This window comes from Nilaparvata lugens, chromosome 3, assembly GCF_014356525.2.
Source record: "Nilaparvata lugens isolate BPH chromosome 3, ASM1435652v1, whole genome shotgun sequence".
Lineage (NCBI taxonomy): Eukaryota > Metazoa > Arthropoda > Insecta > Hemiptera > Delphacidae > Nilaparvata > Nilaparvata lugens.
Genome location: NC_052506.1, coordinates 96,479,191 through 96,499,548, shown reverse-complemented (window position 1 = coordinate 96,499,548; position 20,358 = coordinate 96,479,191). Strand labels below are relative to the sequence as shown.

The 20,358-nt window shown below is 35.5% G+C and overlaps 2 protein-coding genes across 5 annotated transcripts in view; one reads left to right on the top strand and one right to left on the bottom strand.

The window, feature by feature from the left end:
- Positions 1-20,358, top strand: part of LOC111047340 (ADP-ribosylation factor-like protein 2-binding protein) — an 87,656-nt gene that overhangs the window by 26,996 nt on the left and 40,302 nt on the right. The window lies entirely within an intron of this gene.
- The window catches only part of LOC111047337 (fibronectin type-III domain-containing protein 3a), a 172,505-nt gene that overhangs the window by 126,633 nt on the left and 25,514 nt on the right, over positions 1-20,358 (bottom strand). For both annotated transcript variants that reach the window (XM_022333069.2, XM_039425190.1), the window contains one exon: positions 14,799-15,128. In XM_022333069.2, the coding sequence (XP_022188761.2) occupies positions 14,799-15,126 (328 nt within the window). In that variant the 5' untranslated portion in view covers positions 15,127-15,128. The remainder of the gene's footprint in view (positions 1-14,798; positions 15,129-20,358) is intronic.

The following is a 20,358-nucleotide window of genomic DNA, read 5'->3' as shown; positions in this document are numbered from 1 at the left end:
GTTGACATGCTCTCTCCATTGGAACTCATAGTTTGGGAATGAAATAGGTGAGTGTTTCCTAGTCCACAAGTGATATTATGTTAGGAAGATACCTCTTTAAAGCAATCCCTAAACGCAGGATTTAATGATCAGAATAAAAAAAACCATATACCAATGAATTAGAACAAGGGATCTGTCGTTTTGAGTATTGAAGAGGTGGATGGTGAGAGGGTGGTTGCAGTGCTATATGGAATACACTTACTTTTCAAGATTGAAATTGGAATTTGAGTAGGAATATTTTTTTTCCTACAGTTACGTTGAAAAGTGGCCATTGCTGCACTGATTACAGAACGCAAAGAATCACTTTTCCGCTCTAGTGCGGCAAAAATTTTTCTGCACTCCAGATTTGCAACATGGCAACGCAAAATACTTAGTAGGTTATATGGAGCAACAGTGCAGCAAAATCAAAATGAAGTTGGTAACAGTGACTGCTGTGGCTGCTATAGTGAGCAGAGGTGCAACCAAGCACAACGCGCTAATTATTATTCATTATATATTATAACCAAGGACAACGAGGACTTTAGGATTTTAGGATTAAGCTTTTTATCAATAATAAAATTACACAGAAAAACATTTGATGGATTTCAGGCAATTTTACCCATAATTACCCACTTTTCATATTCAATGGTAACTGTAGGAAAAACTTAATGTGAAATACGTGCGCAAAGTTCCTCTGCTGCACTCAAGAAACCATTCCGCCCTCGCCTACGGCTCGGGCGTAAACGTTTCTTTCGGTGCAGCAAACTGACACTTTGCGCACTAGTTGCACAAATAACTATTAACGCTCTATATACGAGTAGTAAGACTGAAGTACACTTTAGATCATGGAATTAAATGAATTAGACTGCATAGGCAACTATTCCTGGTCTACAATCGTATTATTCATTTATTTATACATTGATAGATACAATATCATTCTCAACAATGAATATTTGGGAAAGAAACAACAGACTTAAAAAGCCCAAAACTGTTCCATTCCCAAATTTGGATAGAAATTGTCCAAAAATAGGTTATGTTTATCACTTCATAAGTTTTGTCCAATTTTGAGTCCAAAATATATAAATATACAGTATATTGAGGATGAGTACAAGGAAAATTTAGTTTTGAGAATATAGTGGAGAAAGTGCTACCAGGAAATGCAATTAATGAACAAGATTGCAGCAGTTCAATTAGAGTGCATATCATAGTAGAATCTTAGTTCTGGTTAGATTACTGCTTATATTTGAACATAGGTCTTGTATCCCAATCAGATAAATGTTATGTTGAACTCATCTTGAAAAATGTTTCTGAATATGGATACTGAAATTATTCCAATGGAATCCTGAACGGACTTGGATTAAGTAGCAACCAAATCTTCAATTTAGTCAGTCAAGATACCATAATGCTTACATACCTATTAGAAATACAGACAAATTTCTTCTAATGGAACCAAATTACTAACCAGCTGGATTTAGTTTCTACTCTGGACATTCGTCACACTATGATAATAATTGCACTAACTTTACATTCTTGGAAAATCCGTTGTGGTGATGATAACTGAAACCAATAGACACAGAAAAAAAGAGTAGAGATTAATCCAGCCTATAACTTGAGTTGTAAACTTGAGGAACATTCAATAATAATTTATGTTTAGAAATTCTTTTCTACTGAAAAATTTCCAATGAAATCTATTATAATTTGAATACGATAGGTAATTCAACCCATTTGTTGCATTGAAAGCAATGCAATAATCTAAAACGTTTTTGAGAATACCTACTGATACGGGTAGACAGTCGAAGACAGTCGGTAGAAAGTCTTTTGTCCATATTATAAATTTCCTCTTTACAAGGAAATTCTCAAAGGTTGGATTGTGTAATCTGTGGAGATTTTACGTGAGACCGGACTCCTTGAGGCAAGCCTTCAGATTTTCCGTTGAGTGTGATGTCGCGCCTTGGACGAGTAATTACAAGAGCATCTTGTAACACTTATACAGTTCCATGTTTTTCTACTGTACAGTATTTCAGTAATTGTCAAACATCATATTGATATCATTGCTTTGTTGCAGAGAGCTATTCATTTGATCAGTTCCCCAGTTTTTAGACGTACCTTTCAAGCAATTTACTAATCATTCTAAACTCAGTTCAAAACTACTTGACACGGGAATGAGAGACAGCTGAATAACTGCGCTTCACCAAGACCACATGAGAGTTCCGGAGATCATCCTATGTGGGCGCACAAGGAAAATGCACTAAGTTCAATTTTTCTAAACTTTGATTATCATTAGTTTTTAATTAATTCTATAAACTATGGATGTTTAATAATTAATTATCAAACAAATGAAGAATATTTAATTTCTTGCAGTTTGAAATTATTTTGTGAGCAATCGCTATATGGAAATTATTATTGATTTTAGAAATTAGAAATAGATTTCCTAAAAAAATCACTTTAATGGACTAAGTGGATTTTCCTTGTATGCCCACGCAATGATACCCTAAGTCAAGTTGGTGTAGAGAAACGAACCTTGGAAACAACTGAAGTTTTCAACAGTTGACAAATGAAAAGTGTTCTGTGTCCGGCGGCAATGGAGTATTATTTGCTCAACGATCAGAGGCTTCTAGAGTGGCTCTATCTTGTTGGCCAACTAAACAGGAAAAGACAGAATTCGCTAGTATTTCAACGAACAATATCCAACGTTCCCAGGCCACGACAGAGCATTCGTGATGGAGAGACGTGAATTGCATTCCACTGACTCAACAGTTCTTGTTCTTCTCTCTTCCAACTATTTCTTCTTAGCATTTTCCCCATCACAGCTCTTCTAGCCTCTATCACTGTACTGCCAACAGTGAAGAGATATGGATATCCTGAGTTTAGCGACATTTATTGCTGAGAATCAAATTCATCCAAAACTTCCCAAGAATTTGATCAAGTTTCTAACATTCCTTCATGAGATTACATTCTAAGAACTAGGTACGGACTTAATTTTTTCTCGTATATTGGATAAGAGCTGAGCGTCAGTACTAAAACCATCACCTCCGCAACAGCAAATTTTGACAAGTCGATAATCTATGATAAAAAACAATAATTGTCTAGTTTGGGAATCAAGCAGACACCTCATGGAATCTGACAGCCAGTCATGGAATCATTCAACAGATCGGTTGATAGCACTGGCAATACTTTCATTGTGAGCTTTGCACTGGGAATAGGCTACTTTTAATCTATTATTATGTGTTTTTGTCTCTGTTGAATAAATAAACTAGTAGTTCTGTGAACAATGGACCTCACGCAGTATTCTCATCCACAAGTACCTGATTGAAACTATAGACCTTATGGAAATACAACAATAGACTGGCTTCTCCAGTCTGTCAAACATCTGTGTGACAAACACTTGTCAGCTGATTTATGATGAATAATATTCTATAGTCTGATTTTTACTCTAATATTGGCGTATGGAGTAGGCTCCTTTTTCCCTTTATATTATCCTTGAAATGCAAAATTTCCAAAAACCGTGTATATACGTCGACGCGCAATTAAAAAAGGAACATACCTGTCAAATTTCATGGAAATCTATTACCGCGTTTCGCCGTAAATGCGCAACATATAAACATTTAAACATTCAAACATCTAAACATTTAAACATTCAAACATTTAAACATTTAAACATTTAAACATTTGAACATTTAAACATTTAAACATTTAATCATTTAATCATTTAAACATTTAAACATTTAAACATTTAAACATTTAAACATTTAAACATTAAACATTTAAACATTCAAACATTTAAACATTAAGAGAAATGCCAAACCGTCGACTTGAATCTTGGACCTCACTTCGCTCGGTCAATAAAAAAATTAGTATTAGTGAGCTTTCTGGCAGTTGAACGGTTGAGCAGTTGAATATATCATGATTCCTTCTCATATATTATGATCAGGAACATCAGTCACGTATTGCATGTACACTGCGGTCAGGTACGTATTATATGTTTAGCAAATTCCATCATAGCTGAATCTTCAGATCCGAAAGAGCAGTTTCAAGCGCTTAATTCTTAAAGCTAGGAGTGAGAATGAAAGGTACAAATAGAAATTATCTTGTACCCAGAATTGAAAAAAGAAGATAGAATACTTGTTTTACCATGTGAAATAAAATTCTATGACGATTCAAATTTTTTATTCAGGTAAGATTGTAAAAACACCAATATTGATAATTAGGAACTTTAGTGTACTGAACTTTATTGTTCAGAACAAGTTACAAAACACCTCAATCGAAAAATACGATTTGAAACAAGTTGAGATTTGAATCACAGACCGGAAACATAAAATGGAATTATTCAGAGAAGAAGAGCCATTGACAAAGAATTTTGTTACAGGAAAAGAGAGTATCAGAGTTTCCTTTGTGGAGAAATAACTTGTTTGGCCGCATTGGCTACCACTTGGAAATCCTTGGATAGGTCACTGAACACAGATTAGTATAACTACTGAAAGTTTACTGAAAAGACAGAGCTGCCGAGTTTGTAGAAATGAAAGAAGAGCAAGAGGGAACTAGGACTTCAATTAAACCTTTTTAAGAATGAGGAAAACTTCTTACTTATTTTGAGTACTCGAAAAGAGACGAATGACTATATATGGTTTATAAGAATCAATTAGGAAACGATGAAGAAAACATTTTGGACGTAAAGATAAAATTATGCATGAAATTGCCAATCTTTAATTTCACTGGATTCTACATATTTTTTAAAGTAATATTGATGATCATATTATTCGAAAGGTGAACTAATCTTTGACAGTAAGAACAATGTTCCAAAAACTAAGAGCACACAAAAATAATAAGATATTGTAAGATAATATCGTCAAAATAAAATTTTTTATGAGAGGTGGAAAAAATAACAAGTTTAAACAGAGAAGCCAAAAAGGTCGTAAATATGCAGCAAGATTCATAATTATTGATTCAATTGATAAAATGTGAATGCAAATAGAGGGCTTGAAATTGACAAATTGATAGTCTGATGATATAACCTTTATTCCAATTGTGGGATTCATAAAATTATTGATTCAATTGATAAAATGTTAATGCAAATAGAGGGCTTGAAATTGACAATTGATAGTCTGATGATATAACCTTTATTCCAATTGTGGATTCATAAAATTATTGATTCAATTGATAAAATGTTAATGCAAATAGAGGGCTTGAAATTGACAAATTGATAGTCTGATGATATAACCTTTATTCCAATTGTGGGATTCATAAAATTATTGATTCAATTGATAAAATGTTAATGCAAATAGAGGGCTTGAAATTGACAAATTGATAGTCTGATGATATAACCTTTATTCCAATTGTGGGATTCATAAAATTATTGATTCAATTGATAAAATGTTAATGCAAATAGAGGGCTTGAAATTGACAAATTGATAGTCTGATGATATAACCTTTATTCCAATTGTGGGATTCATAAAATTATTGATTCAATTGATAAAATGTTAATGCAAATAGAGGGCTTGAAATTGACAATTGATAGTCTGATGATATAACCTTTATTCCAATTGTGGGATTCATAAAATTATTGATTCAATTGATAAAATGTTAATGCAAATAGAGGGCTTGAAATTGACAATTGATAGTCTGATGATATAACCTTTATTCCAATTGTGGGATTCATAAAATTATTGATTCAATTGATAAAATGTTAATGCAAATAGAGGGCTTGAAATTGACAAATTGATAGTCTGATGATATAACCTTTATTCCAATTGTGGGATTCATAAAATTATTGATTCAATTGATAAAATGTTAATGCAAATAGAGGGCTTGAAATTGACAAATTGATAGTCTGATGATATAACCTTTATTCCAATTGTGGGATTCATAAAATTATTGATTCAATTGATAAAATGTTAATGCAAATAGAGGGCTTGAAATTGACAAATTGATAGTCTGATGATATAACCTTTATTCCAATTGTGGGAAATGTGATGAAAAATTAAATAATATGGGTTGAAATGTTTCTTATTTGAAGTCAAATACCAAAAGTGCTAAAAAAACAAGAGGCTATATTATAATGGTGGCGTTTCTTTTGAAATTGATATGACGACAATTAAATAAAATGTATCATTAGTGGACCCCAAATCATTATGTGAAGATATTCATGATTTGTTACATGAGAAACTGATAAATATAATTATCTTTCTTGAGGTATATTATTTATTAGTAATAAATTATTACGTTACTTTCAAGATTACCGTCGTAGCTGGTCGATTCGGGAAGATAAAAAACTGTACTAGTTAATTGTCTTTCTGAGAAAACCCAATGATAAAGACTCTTGAAACAGCAATCGATGATGTGATTGTTCTTATTGGGAAAGTACAGGAAAATAGTCAGTCATTAAACGTTGCCATCAATTGTTTTTACGCGAGAGATAATTCTATAACAAAAACTTACATGCAATGTACTTCAATCTTCGAAATAGCAATAACTTATTCCGTAAACTTTACTATCATAATATTAAGATATTATTTTGAAAAAAGTGTTGTGTTTGTAAAAATCAATATCATGGGAAAACATAAGAAGTATTGAAGTTATGTTAAAAATAAGCATATATCTTTAAATCTCAGGCCTCATACTAGTCGGATTCTTATATGCGCAATCCTTACCTATCACTTCCAAATGGAAAAAATCTTTGGCTTTGGAATTTCTCGAAGTAATAACATTTCAGAAGATTGCAGTACAGACATTTCGAGAAGAACAACACGATCGATTTTTCAAATGTCAACATCTAGCTACACTAGGGGGAGGGGGCGGGTGCTACAGTGCAGCTGGTTCACCTTGGGATCAACACAAGGCAGCCCTGTTCAATATTTTGCACAAACTTGAAATATTATAAGTTATATTTGTTCTAACTAGTACTGTAAACTTGCAATGCAGTTTCTCTCGTTGTCTTTATCGGGTTTCAAGATTTATCTAGAAATCATATTTTTCCTTCTCTTCTCTTCTTCTTCGTCTAGTATTTCATATCCTCTTCTCCTCCTCATCTTATCCGTCTTCCTCTTCTTCCAACTTATGTAAACTTCTTTAATTTCTACTTCTTCTTCCTTCATCTTCGTTTACTTTCTTGTTCTTCATTTTTACCTTCTTCATTATCTATGACTCTTCTTCCTCTTCTTCCCATTCTTTCGTTTTTCATGTATTCTATCCATACGCAACACTACACTCTCTACTATTCTACATAAATAACATTTTCTCTTTGACTTCTTCTGCATCTTCAACTCTTTGTTCCTCAACCGCCTTTCTATCTAATTCCTTCTTCTTCATCATCAACATCCTCATTTTCTCCATCACCATCGTCTGTTTCTTCTTTGATTCCTTCCTTCTCATCTTCCTCTTCTTCCTCCTTCTACTCCCATAATATATTTGCGTTTATCTTCATTCTCTTCTCCGTCTAATTCCTTCTTCTTAGCTTTCTTCCTAATAATCTTTCTCCATTATCCTTCCCCCTTCTAATATCTAATAATTTCATTCATTGTTAGAGAGTATAATCATAACTCATAACCGCCATAGTTCAATCGAGAGAAAAATATTTTAATATTGTTTGACCTTCTATTCCCATGATGCATCATCTCTTCGCGTTTATGTTCAGCTTGTTTTCCGTACTTATTGCTGAGCAGATCGCAAACAACAACATTTATTTAGTCTGCATCTTGCAACGTCACTGGCAGCCCAACAGGACAGAAACAGTGGATAAGACTGTTTGCCGGAATGGAATGGAAGTACAGTAATTGCATAACGGCGGCGGCGACGGCACTAGCAAGGACAGAGCTCATCTGCTCATCTGCTCATCTGCTCATCTGCCGCAGCCAGATCATCATCAATTTCCAATCCATTTCGGCTGCTCTAACCCCCACCCCTCACCCCCGCAACCAGCTGATTACACAACCCTACCGACACCATTCCCACGCAACAAATCGCACAGTCGCCTGCTATTCCACGATTCCGACACACGATAAAAAGCTGCATTCACCGAACACCTTCTTCGCCATCCCATCATTAGTCCTTCCACTATCACGTACCTGGTCTGATGATAAAAATACAGAAACCTTCACAGAGGAAGAGGAGAGATTCATCCAATACTACTCGAAGATGAATCGAACCTTGAACAATGTTTTGTTTTATGATAAACTGACAATATTTCCGATGTTTTGTATAAATTATGAATGGAAATATTCATATTGCTGATTGATACCATTTCGTTAGTATGATCCTGCATTTTCGAATAAAATTGGGATAAAGCTTACAAACTCTATCGAAAGTAATAGGGACAGACTTTAATGAAAGATGCTTACAATAGGTACTTATAGATGAAAAAATTTAGCTATCTTTTCTCAAATTTTATATAACTTTCTCAGTCTAGTTATTTTTGTGAATCTTCAATTCATCCTACACATCTACTTTGAATTAAACCTTGAATTATTCATTCAGTTTTGTGATGAAGATTCTATATTTCCAATATATTCTTCTAGAGGATATTCATTTTCACATCACGAATTGTCATGGAATATATAAATGATGACATTTTTTATTATATTTGTAGTAAATACATTGGTCCAATTGTGCCCATTGGCCATTGTACAACAGAGAACTACCATAGAACCGAATTACCAAAATTGTGTGAATTTTACTTAATCAATAAATTACTGTTGAATGTTGTTAACACCAACTAGGAATTTCCTCTATGAATTTTAGGGAAAAAGAATCAACCCATTAGTTGAAATAAATCTACAAACCTCTATCAATTTTAGGAAATAGAGAATTGATATATTTCTTTAAATAAGCAGAAAATCTCATGAAAGATTTGATTTCATTTGAATATTCAGACCCGGCAAGAGTGTGATTTTTGTAGATGTAGATTGACGAAATCCCTCTTGGGGCGTGATTAGTCAACTAATCGATGACCATGTATCATACCCGAGGGTGTGGGGGGGGGAGGCACTGCGTACAGTGCGTGGGAGACACGCGCACACGCACACATAGACACACACAATCCCACACAGTGGGTGGCGATTAGATGACGCCACTCGACGTCTCTCTTACTGGAAACAAACTATGTTGCAGTTTCTATGGCGATGGCGCTGACGACTGATGCGTGAAAAGTGGAACACTACTTTCATCATATCCAGTGCCGACTGCCACTGATATGAGAACGGGACACGAATCGTTTAACCAGCACTGTGCGCTAGCGAAATAAGAAACGAAAAATCAGAAAGTTCATGTTGATGTAGATTAAAGTCTGGAATGTTTTTCTCCGACAGTGATAGCTGCTATTCTTCGCAGTGCGCTAGATATTGCAAGAAAAGGATCTTGATTAGCTTCTGGCTATGTGAAACGCGAGATGGCTGCAGATCTGTGCCTTTTTATCAAGTAAACCAACAACAAAACGGAGAATGAAGAAGAATGAATTACAGTGTTTTGTGAAGGGATGACTTGAAATATATTGTGAAATTATGTATTGTCATACAGAGTTATTTGAACTATATTGTTCCTTCTTGCAACAAGTTTCAGTTCCAAATTATCCTGAATCCTTCGCTCTCTTGTACTCAATTTTCATTGAAAAAACCATGTAATGGCATATGTAGTAGACACTTTCATCTGCCTCAACTACATGAGTAGTAAGTAATATTAGGTTTATACGAAATATCGGGGCACCGAGCTTCGCTCGTTATTTTTATTTATTGAAAAACAGAACACAATTCTCTAAAATGATCGTGTTTATATTTTAAAGCTTGCTTGCTATACGTCAGCTTATGAATTTCGGGGATGCGATATTTTGATTTTCCACAGAATCACTCGCTCACTTTTTGCTATCCACAGACGACGAAAGTCTCAGCTGTTTCAGCCAAGGATGAGACCTAGTGTAATCGAATTTTTATATCATAAACCTACTATGTTCCAAATTTCGTGAAAATCGTTAGACCCGTTTTCGAGATCCGTTGAACATAAATAAATAACCATAAATATAAATAACCAAATATAAAAATAGATACTGATATTGCTCGCTTAATATAATAGGACTAGCCGTCAGGCTCGCTTCGCTCGCCATATCCGTCTAGCCAGGAGGCTCCGCCCCCTGGACCCCTGACTGGATCGTCCAAGAATGAGATCAGCAGGCTCGCTTCGCTCGCCTGCATTTTCCATTTGAGCATTTTTATCATATGTTAGGACAATCCAGTCGGGGGTCCAGACTAAACGTCTGGCTAAACAGATATGGCGAGCGAAGCGAGCCTGATGGCTAGTAATATAATATTCCCAGGATTGAAGTAGCAGTGCCCAATCAATTTTTCCGCGATAAATGCATTCAAATCTTCAACTTGGTGCCAACCTAACAAAGTCAACTCAACTTAATGCCAACCTGACAAAATTATTAATTTAGTTGCCAGTTAACAACTTTTTCGAAGAGGTACTCTATCCAGATTATAGTTCTATAGTAACATATGATATGAAAACTTCAATTATAATTAAGAGATTGGGAGAAAAAGAATATACATGCTAAAATACGAACTTTAAACCCTTAAAAACAACCCTTAGAGTTAAAATATTGCCAAAAGATTTCTTAGTGCGCCTCTAAAGGGCCAACTGAACATACCTACCAAATTTGAAAGTTTTTGGTCCGGTAGATTTTTAGTTATGCGAGTGAGTGAGTGAGTGAGTGCCATTTCGCTTTTATATATATAGAAGATTCCAACCGGTGAAAATTGGGCATCTCTACTCCAGCTGTCCAGCATCCAGCAACATGGCTACAAATGTTTGCAGCTGCAAATGGTATTGAAAATGAATTGACTCATAGTCCAGTCAACACATTATTCCCAATGATGAATGCACTTTTATAATTAGTGAAAAAGTTGATAGAGGAAGATCCCCAAGATACCCTATTCCTCCACAATCCGTTTTGATTGTGCAAGGGATGACTTCGAAGTTAATGTATTATCATTCAAACCTCCGTAAACTATCTCAATTCTGGAAATATCATTCCATGAGACAAACTTGATCAAATGAATTCAATTGTATTTTGAAATTAATTCACGATAATCATTAGTATGACTGTGATTCATAATTAGTTCTAGATATTGATAATACAAGTTAATTGATATTAATGGATATGGCTCATACTAGCAGGTTTCACATATTACGTCACAGGGAACAATATAGTAGGAGAGTGGGTGGAGATAGGGATGGGGTGGATGGGATACAGTTATGATAATAATAGCTATTGCTTGATCAATGAGGATAATTTCAATCAAACTATTGTGACGACCCGACGACAAATCATGTAGATGTAGTGGATATAACTTTTTGTGTAGTTGAGAAGTTGATATTGTGGTAATTATTCAATAGTGGATATAAGACAAGAAATACTGCGGCAGTGACTTTAGCACAGCCGTGGAATTCTAATGTCTGAGGCACTGACTATTTTTCCTACTCAATTTCAAACGTATACTCTCAAAACAACATAATAAGCCAATAAGGGTTTAAAGAAAATTGGATCCTCTATTCTCCACATCATGCCAAGAGTGTTGCTAGTCTCCTTCCATTCGCATTTCAATAAAAAAATTCTAAACATATACTTCAAGTCACATGGAGACTTGGAAACTAATCACTCGCTAATCACATAATCAAACGTTCAGAAGGGGTCGATGTCAAACGAGGCAAACGACAGAAGAGTCCTGCGGCAGTCGAGACCAGCGACGGTAGAGACCTGCGACATTCGAGGCCAGCGACGGTAGAGGACTCCTGAAAAAGAGGCCTGAAATGTCGCCTGCGTTAGGCAACAGTTGAGGCCTCTTCAATTTTTGAACAGCCCCGACAGTTGAGACCTGCGACCGCAGAGGACTCCTAAAAAAGAGTTCTCAAATGTCGCCTGCGTTAGGCGACAGTAGATGACTCTTCAATTTTCGTACACTCCCGACAGTCGAGGCCTACGACCGTAGAGGACTGGTAAACAGTAGTTTCCTCTACTGTCGCAGGCCTCGACTGTCTTCGGTCTCGACTGTCGCGCCCCCTTCAAAAGTATAATATCATGAATACATAAGTTTTCATTGTCATAAGTTTTTGAAACATTCATAGACTAATAAAGCAGTTAGACAGTAATCGAGCTGAGTTTATTTTTGAATTGAGTAGGTAACTACTGTATAACCAGATAGTAATAGTTGATAAGTAAACAAGAAGTATTAACTAAATTAATTTCCGGGTGTGACTCAACGCCAGTTTTTAGATAAACAGGACCGATAGTGTCCACCCAAAACGCGTGAGGTACCAGAGAGAAATACACGTATATTGGTCTGACCTGGGATCGTATTTAGGTCTCAGTAATATAAAGCACCTATTCAGGATGAACAAACATATCGCGGCTACGGCCAATATAAAATACTTTAAATTAGAGCTGAAAGTGTCCGAATAAAATACAAAACATAAAGTTTGATTTTGTTTTTTGTTTCTTTTCAAATAATTCAATGTAATCAAGTTTTGAATTACAGTTGGGTGCAATATTTTCATTCTTTTCGGTTTTCAATCTAATTAAATTCTAAAATTTAGTTTGATTTCTGGACTGAAATTTTGATTCAGAGTGAAGCAACATAACCTACGTTTTAGACATACTAATATCGAAATTCGGAAACTGAATAGGTTTGGGCTAGTCCTGTTGGTCTTTTTATGATCATATATTTGATTTGTGTATTATGAAATGTGAATAAATAAATATGTAGACACAAAAGAAACTACAAACTACCAAATTTTTATGAATTTATTGACAAATGAATTTTTCATATTATTGAACTAAGATAATTTGAATCAAAATATGAGCAGTATTTTCATCCAAAAACAAATGATCAGTACAAACTACAAACGGAAACAATAATAATTATTGAAAGGATGAAAAAATCATTAAAATAGACTGTGTTGCCTATTTTAGTTGCAGAATGTTCAAAAGAGCTTGAATTATACTGCTTCACATTTCGAGCATGAAGTGTATGTTTTCCATTTTATCATGGATAATTCAAATGATAAGATAATTATCACATCCTGTAATCAACTGTTGGAAAAATAATTTATACTTCGAACAAAGTGCAGAATTGTCACTAGTCTAAGCTCTATCCTATCATGTTGGAAATAATTCGTTCTTATCAAGCTTGTTTAAGGAAGTGATTTTGTATTGACGCAAAAAGAAGAAGTGGCATATTATTTTTCAATTACAGCAATTATTGTTACAGCACTATTATAATGATCAATAAGTGACATGATAAACAATAATTATAAGTAAAGTGTACCAAAAATCATTGATGATTAAAACCAATCCAGCACCAAATTGTCAACAACATCGTAAATAAAATAAGAGAATGTTTCACTCAATCAGTATATGTCATTCTTATTACGAATACCTCCTAACCACTTGTTCTTTTACTTCATTTGCTTCGCTGGTTATGATAGCATATACTGTACTTCTAACTCATCAGGGTGCTAGAATATTTGAATGAATATTATATCAGATTATATATTATCATGGATCTTGAATGAGTTACTACATCTTTCTACTTATCCATAATTATGAAAGTTTTTTTCAAGAAGCCGAGAAGTCATTGCGTTTACCTAAAATCGAGAAATTTTTCATCAGTGAAAGCAATTGATAATAATAATAATAATACAGTAATACTAAATTGCTCCAGGCGGGACCAACTAGGTAGTCAGAGTCAACTGTTAAACAAGCATGTAATTTCCTAAAAAAAATTTAAACCCCAAAAATCTAGATGGAGTCAAGTATTTGAAGTTTGTTCCAAAAGCTATGTGTCCTTTGTGAATATTATCAAAATAATTATTATAGAAATATTACTAGTACCCTCTTTCTACTTCTTTTATATTAACACAACTAGTTTTGTGCACTCATGCCATTTTAAACTGATAATAACAAGATAGTATTAGAATTTGACATGTTTCTGCCTGGTACTTTGGCTCCATCCTAGCGGATTTTCTCAATGGCGGGGTCTGTGTGGACTTGACGGCTGAAAAGGGAAGATTATCTCTATCAATTTCAAGAGATCTTATTTACAAGCAAATTCTGTCTAAATGCTCAGAATTCCACGACCACATAAAGAATGACAAGCCTATCTTGAAGAAAGTCGTGACTTCCTTAAATGTCAAAGGGACGAAGGTGTCCCTGGACTCAGCATATTGTAATCAAACGTGAGAGTTGAAGCAAATACTGAGAAGGTACAAGTAATATGAACAATCCTTATCTATTAATTATAGATTATTATTACATTGGAGTGATATTGGAATGTATTGAAGAGATTTAAATTGGAAGATTATAGTCTATGATTTTTAACCCTATAATCCTCATTACAGCATATTGTAATCAAAAGTTGGAGAGTTAAAGCAAATACTTAAGAAGGTACAAGTAATATGAACAATCCTTATCTATAAATAATTATAGATTCTTATTACATTGGAGAGATATTCAAGTGTATTGAAGAGAATTAAATTGGATAAGTCTATGATTTTTAACCCCATAATTACAGAAACTTATAAATTGACCTGAGTTTGATAATATTTTTCATGTCTGTGAACCACTAAAAACGCCTATTCCAGTTCTTATTATTTCAAAATTTCCCGGACCACCCACCTCCTATTGCATTGGGGGCGTTCCAGGGTACCCCTCACCATCGGGAAGCCTCATGTCCAGATCTGACATGAAAAATATGGTAACCCTAACTAGGTTCTGGTGCTGGTGGTAGTGAGGTACATACCTTTAATGTTCTGGACGTTGTCGCCCGTCTGGAAGCTGACAGTGACGCCAGGGTTGACGTGGAAGTAGACGACATGCTGCTGTGGACTCGTCTGCGGCTCAAAGCCGGGCCCGAAGTGGATGGTGGCCGGCGAGGGGGGTGAGGCAGGGGGCGGCGCGGGCACGGGGGGCGCAGATGGGTACGACCAGTGATAGTGGAAGTGCTGAGTGGCCATATTGCTGGTGCCCCCCTTGCAGCCCCCGCCCCCGGGCGACTGACCCCCGCCTCCACTGCCACCCCCGCCGCTCACCCTACGACCCGACCCATCTTCGTCAAGGACTTTCACCATTACTGCAATCCAAACAACGTTCACTATTTCAGTAAGGAGGCAATTTAATACAGTATCGTACAGAGACAGAGAGACGGATATATCTCCAAATAACACGAAAAAAAACACACCCCTAGACTATATCCTTCACCGACGTCTAAAATTATGCATTTGTGAAACAATTAACTTATAATCAAATTTTTCATATACTGTACGTCTGTAGGACAATGAAAATTACCTCCAAAGATCATTTCATATCCTCAATGAAATATGTAAGAAATATAATTTTAAAATATCAACTGAGAAAACTAAAATTATGGTATTCAGAGGTAAATATCCGGTCAGATCGGAAATTGTAATTAACAATACAGTGTTAGAACAAGTATCTCAATATACATATCGAGGAAGTGACATAAGTTACAAAGATGATTAGATGTTGAGAAAAGAATAGGAAAGTTCTGAATATGTGGAAATATCAGCAGGACTTAATATTTCGGACAAAAAAGCTACAACAGACACAATTATAAAATTTTATAAGGTAATGGTCGCTCCATTCCTCCTCTAACGTAGTGAATTGTGGGTGACACGAAGCCACTTGAGAGTAGAGTGCAGGCAGCCGATATGAGATTTCTTTGAAGAACCAAGGGATGAGACCGAAGAGATGATTCTAGGGATGAAGATATTAGAAAATAATTTAATATCTACAAGATGATCAGGCAATAGTCTAATCCTTGTTTGTAAGCGTGGGTGTTCCAGTTTCAATATTTGATAATGGAAAAAAGTAGTTTTCGGCTGTTTGGGAAAATATAGCTTTTCTGTCGTTTGGGATTCGGTCAATTGGCATGCCACCGTTTGTAAGGAGAATAAACTGTCAAAGCAACAATGAACGGCGGAATTTTCTAGTCATTGATCTTGAATCGATCAGGTTTCACCAAGGTTTGACGCCGGATTCACCAAGCTCCGTCAAGACATTTGTACATGGTCAAATAAGGTACCACAGTTTACAATGAGTGCACTGGAACATATGATTTTCTATGGAAATAGTAACTGTCAATAACTCCAGTGAACGCGTGTAAGACGTACCCAGTTTGATAATGTTCAAATGTCTTGACCAAGCTTAGTAAAGCCGGGCATTAGTAGTCCTTAAAGAAAATGTCAATTCCTGAAGACCATATTTACAAACGTGAACATTTCTGGGAGCGCAATAGAAAAAAATCTGGAATGTCAGGAAAGATCAACATGATGTTGACAAACACTGGCCCACAAGATCATCAGATTTAACAGTGCGATTTTTCTTGAGAAATTCTTCAATTAGGGAGTGAATGCTACACGCACCAAGTCAATAGATTGAATTGAAAACTAGGATTTGAGAAGAAAACTAGGAGCGATACCCCAACAAGTAGCGTGAAATGAATATATGTAATTTTGTCCGAAGATACTGCCACCACCAAGATCGACACTTGTTCATGAATAAAGGGTTGGAAGAGGGTTAGTTTGAATGGATTAACATCCATATTAGGTTCAAACCACCGGAAAGCGTTTATGAAATCAAAAATTGTTTTCGAAACAGTGAATTTTGTAGTTGCTTATCTTGAGCAGTTACCCTACCCAACGGGACTACTTGGGGCATTTTCAAATGATGCGATGAGTGAATCATTTTCTAACAATAAATCTTTCAACCCTTATGATGAAACTAATGTATAATTAATATGTTAGAAGAGGAAGAACCTCTATCATTGATCAGTTTAATATGTTTTGTCATTTTCAAATTGGGTTTTTCAAAACAATAAACAATATGTGATTTGCTAGTCTTTTTTCAAGATATGCCATTTTAAAATGATATAAAAGTCATCTTCAGTTTGTTGACATGTACAATTTTTTATCCCATTGAACTGACACGTTGTTGATAACCAGAAATGCCTCATTCAATACATGATCATAACTTAATAATCTAATAAATAAATTAATCAATTCATGGTAATACATCAGCATTATATAAAAAAATGAACTTTGATATCAATTTAATTGTCGAATGAGTTCATCATTCACTTTGTTATGGAATAAATGATCGCAGGGATTTCCATTATGATTTATTCGACATTCCGGCTTTCCCAGACAATAACGATGTTGTAACTGCAAATGGATAAATAAATAAATAAGGTTCTGAGAGCCATCCCTCCCCAAACTTATCACTATAGTTATAGTGGAGCTTTATTGCTAGAATAGTTATTTGTGCAACTAGTGCGCAAAGTGACAGTTTGCTGCACCGAAAGAAACGTTTACTCCCGAGCCGTAGGCGAGGGCGGAATGGTTTCTTGAGTGCAGCAGAGGAACTTTGCGCACGTATTTCACATTAAGTTTTTCCTACAGTTACCATTGAATATGAAAAGTGGGTAATTATGGGTAAAATTGCCTGAAATGCATCAAATGTTTTTCTGTGTAATTTTATTATTGATAAAAGCCTTAATTTATTGACAAATTGAATAAAAATGTTGTCATTGGTTATAATATATAATGTAATAATTAGCGCGTTGTGCTTCGTTGCACCTCTGCTCACTATAGCAGCCACAGCAGTCACTGTTACCAACTTCATTTTGATTTTGCTGCACTGTTGCTCCATATAACCTACTAAGTATTTTGCGTTGCCATGTTGCAAATCTGGAGTGCAGAAAAATTTTTCCCGCACTAGAGCGGAAAAGTGATTCTTTGCGTTCTGTAATCAGTGCAGCAATGGCCACTTTTCAACGTAACTGTAGGAAAAAAATATAACAAAATTGATGAAACCTTCAGGGAAGCTGCTAGTCATTATACGAGTACTTCATCACCCTGTCACTACCAAGGTGAAGGCCTGAAATTTTCTTAAAAGACTGGTTTTACAGGAATCAACTTGGATTTTGGACAAATTTGAAAAGATTCCTCAAGAAATAACGATAACTGTGGAGCACAAACTTAACGGACTTTCAAAAAATGATGATCAGGGGACAGGAAAATAAGACAGTTAGAAAGGACTGTGTATTATGATATGGGAGGAAGAATGTCGGAGGTCAGAAGGAAAGGAAGAAGTCAGACATGAAGTGTGATTTGATGTTTCAGCATTAATCATAAATGACATCGAAGATTCCCATAGAAGCGATGCTGCCAGTGTAAAGTGAATCTCAGTATAGTATAGCATAACATGAGAGTGGTCGGTTGGGTTGACGGCTGGAGAGGACCGCATTGGGTGAGCGTGAGCCACGCTGAGGCGGCGGCTCAGGCCCACAAGCATACAAAGCAAACCTTTCATCCACTCCCCCTCCTCCAACTCTACTCTTCCCTCCAATCTTTCTTCTCTATCCGGTACCGTATCTATCAATTAATCGCATCTCAGCCGCACTTATCTAATCTTCCCTGGACCGAATAATTATTTCGTAAACAGCAATCAACTTGGGTCTGTTGAATAAGAGCGGCTGGATTCCACATTTCGGACGGACAAGTAGGCCACGCTGTGTCTCTGCCGGCTAGAAAAGGTTCAGATCACTGAATCAAGTGGAACTTTAATACTAGATAAACATCATGAGACACTGTTTCGATGTGCTTTTGTTCTGACGTAGACTAGACAGGATGTTCTAACGAATACACAGGATTTGAAATGTAATAAGTCTATCCATTGTTCAAAATAAAATTATTAGTAAATGTTTTTCTGATACAGAATCCGCTTGATCTGTCAAGAACGGCTAGAATTGTAATATCATAGCCGCAGGGACCTAAGCTGATCAATTATTGTCTTAATTAACTGTACTGATTGAAGTAAATAATCATTTTACAACAATAATTATCCCATATCGATGAGTTTGAAGCTATGAGAATCAACAAAATTTTCCAGTTTATACACAAGAAAGTTACTTTCTTTCAATTAAATGCCAATTTAGATTACATTCAAAACTTGTAACTACGATCAAGTGGACAAGAAACGTTGCTTGAATTCACAATATAACCTAACTTGGACTTTATCATGGAATATGGAGGAGCTCAATCTGTCGGAGAGAAATATGTGTAATCTGATAAGTATGCCAAAATATTTTTTCCTACAGTTACGTTGAAAAGTGTCCATTGCTGCACTGATTACAGAACGCAAAGAATCACTTTTCCGCTCTAGTGCGGGAAAAATTTTTCTGCACTCCAGATTTGCAACATGGCAACGCAAAATACTTAGTAGTTTATATGGAGCAACAGTGCAGCAAAATCAAAATGAAGTTGGTAACAGTGACTGCTGTGGCTGCTATAGTGAGCAGAGGTGCAACCAAGCACAACGCGCTAATTATTAGTATTAGATATTATAACCAAGGACAACGAGGATTTTAGGATTTTAGGATTAAGGTTTTTATCAATAATAAAATTACACAGAAAAACATTTGATGGATTTCAGGCAATTTTACCCATAATTACCCACTTTTCATATTCAATGGTAACTGTAGGAAAAACTTAATGTGAAATACGTGCGCAAAGTTCCTCTGCTGCACTCAAGAAACCATTCCGCCCTCGCCTACGGCTCGGGCGTAAACGTTTCTTTCGGTGCAGCAAACTGTCACTTTGCGCACTAGTTGCACAAATAACTATTGTAATAGCCTAAATGATTGTTGAACCCAAGTGGGGGGGGGGGTTATATTAAGTGCGACAAGCATTGCTTTCTCGCATGTCAGTGTCCCTCCAAATAGGAACAGGAAAACAGAGCCAAATTACTAATTATTTCAAATGATCATTTCGTGAGAGTTTTTATCATTCAACTTTCAATTGTATGCACTTGTAATCTGTCATTTTTTGTGAACAATGCTTAGGCACGTACACGGTTCACGCTCGTGTTCATGTCAATCAAAGTTTGTGCCCGATATACTCTTAATGAGATTTCAACCTCAATTTTTGTACCAGGATAAGAAAGTTTTCATTTGAATGTTGTGTCTGAGCTCTGCTGTCTACTGATAACAACTCACTAAATAATTAATGAACAGGAATTCCAGTAGAAAGAGCTGGCAGAAGTCAGGTGTAGATCGTATACGTCTTATTTATTCAATTATGACATTTTCCAACCAGTTATTGTATTCTTGAACGTCTTCAAGATTGAAAGTTGAAACAGAAATAATAAAATGATTGAATGCAATAAAATCATAATATTAGTGTAACTTCAACTTAAATATTATTAGATTTAGGTTCAAATATTATTTGTTAGCTCTTAAAATGAGATAGCGATACGTCATAGGGTTGAAATGGACAGTAATT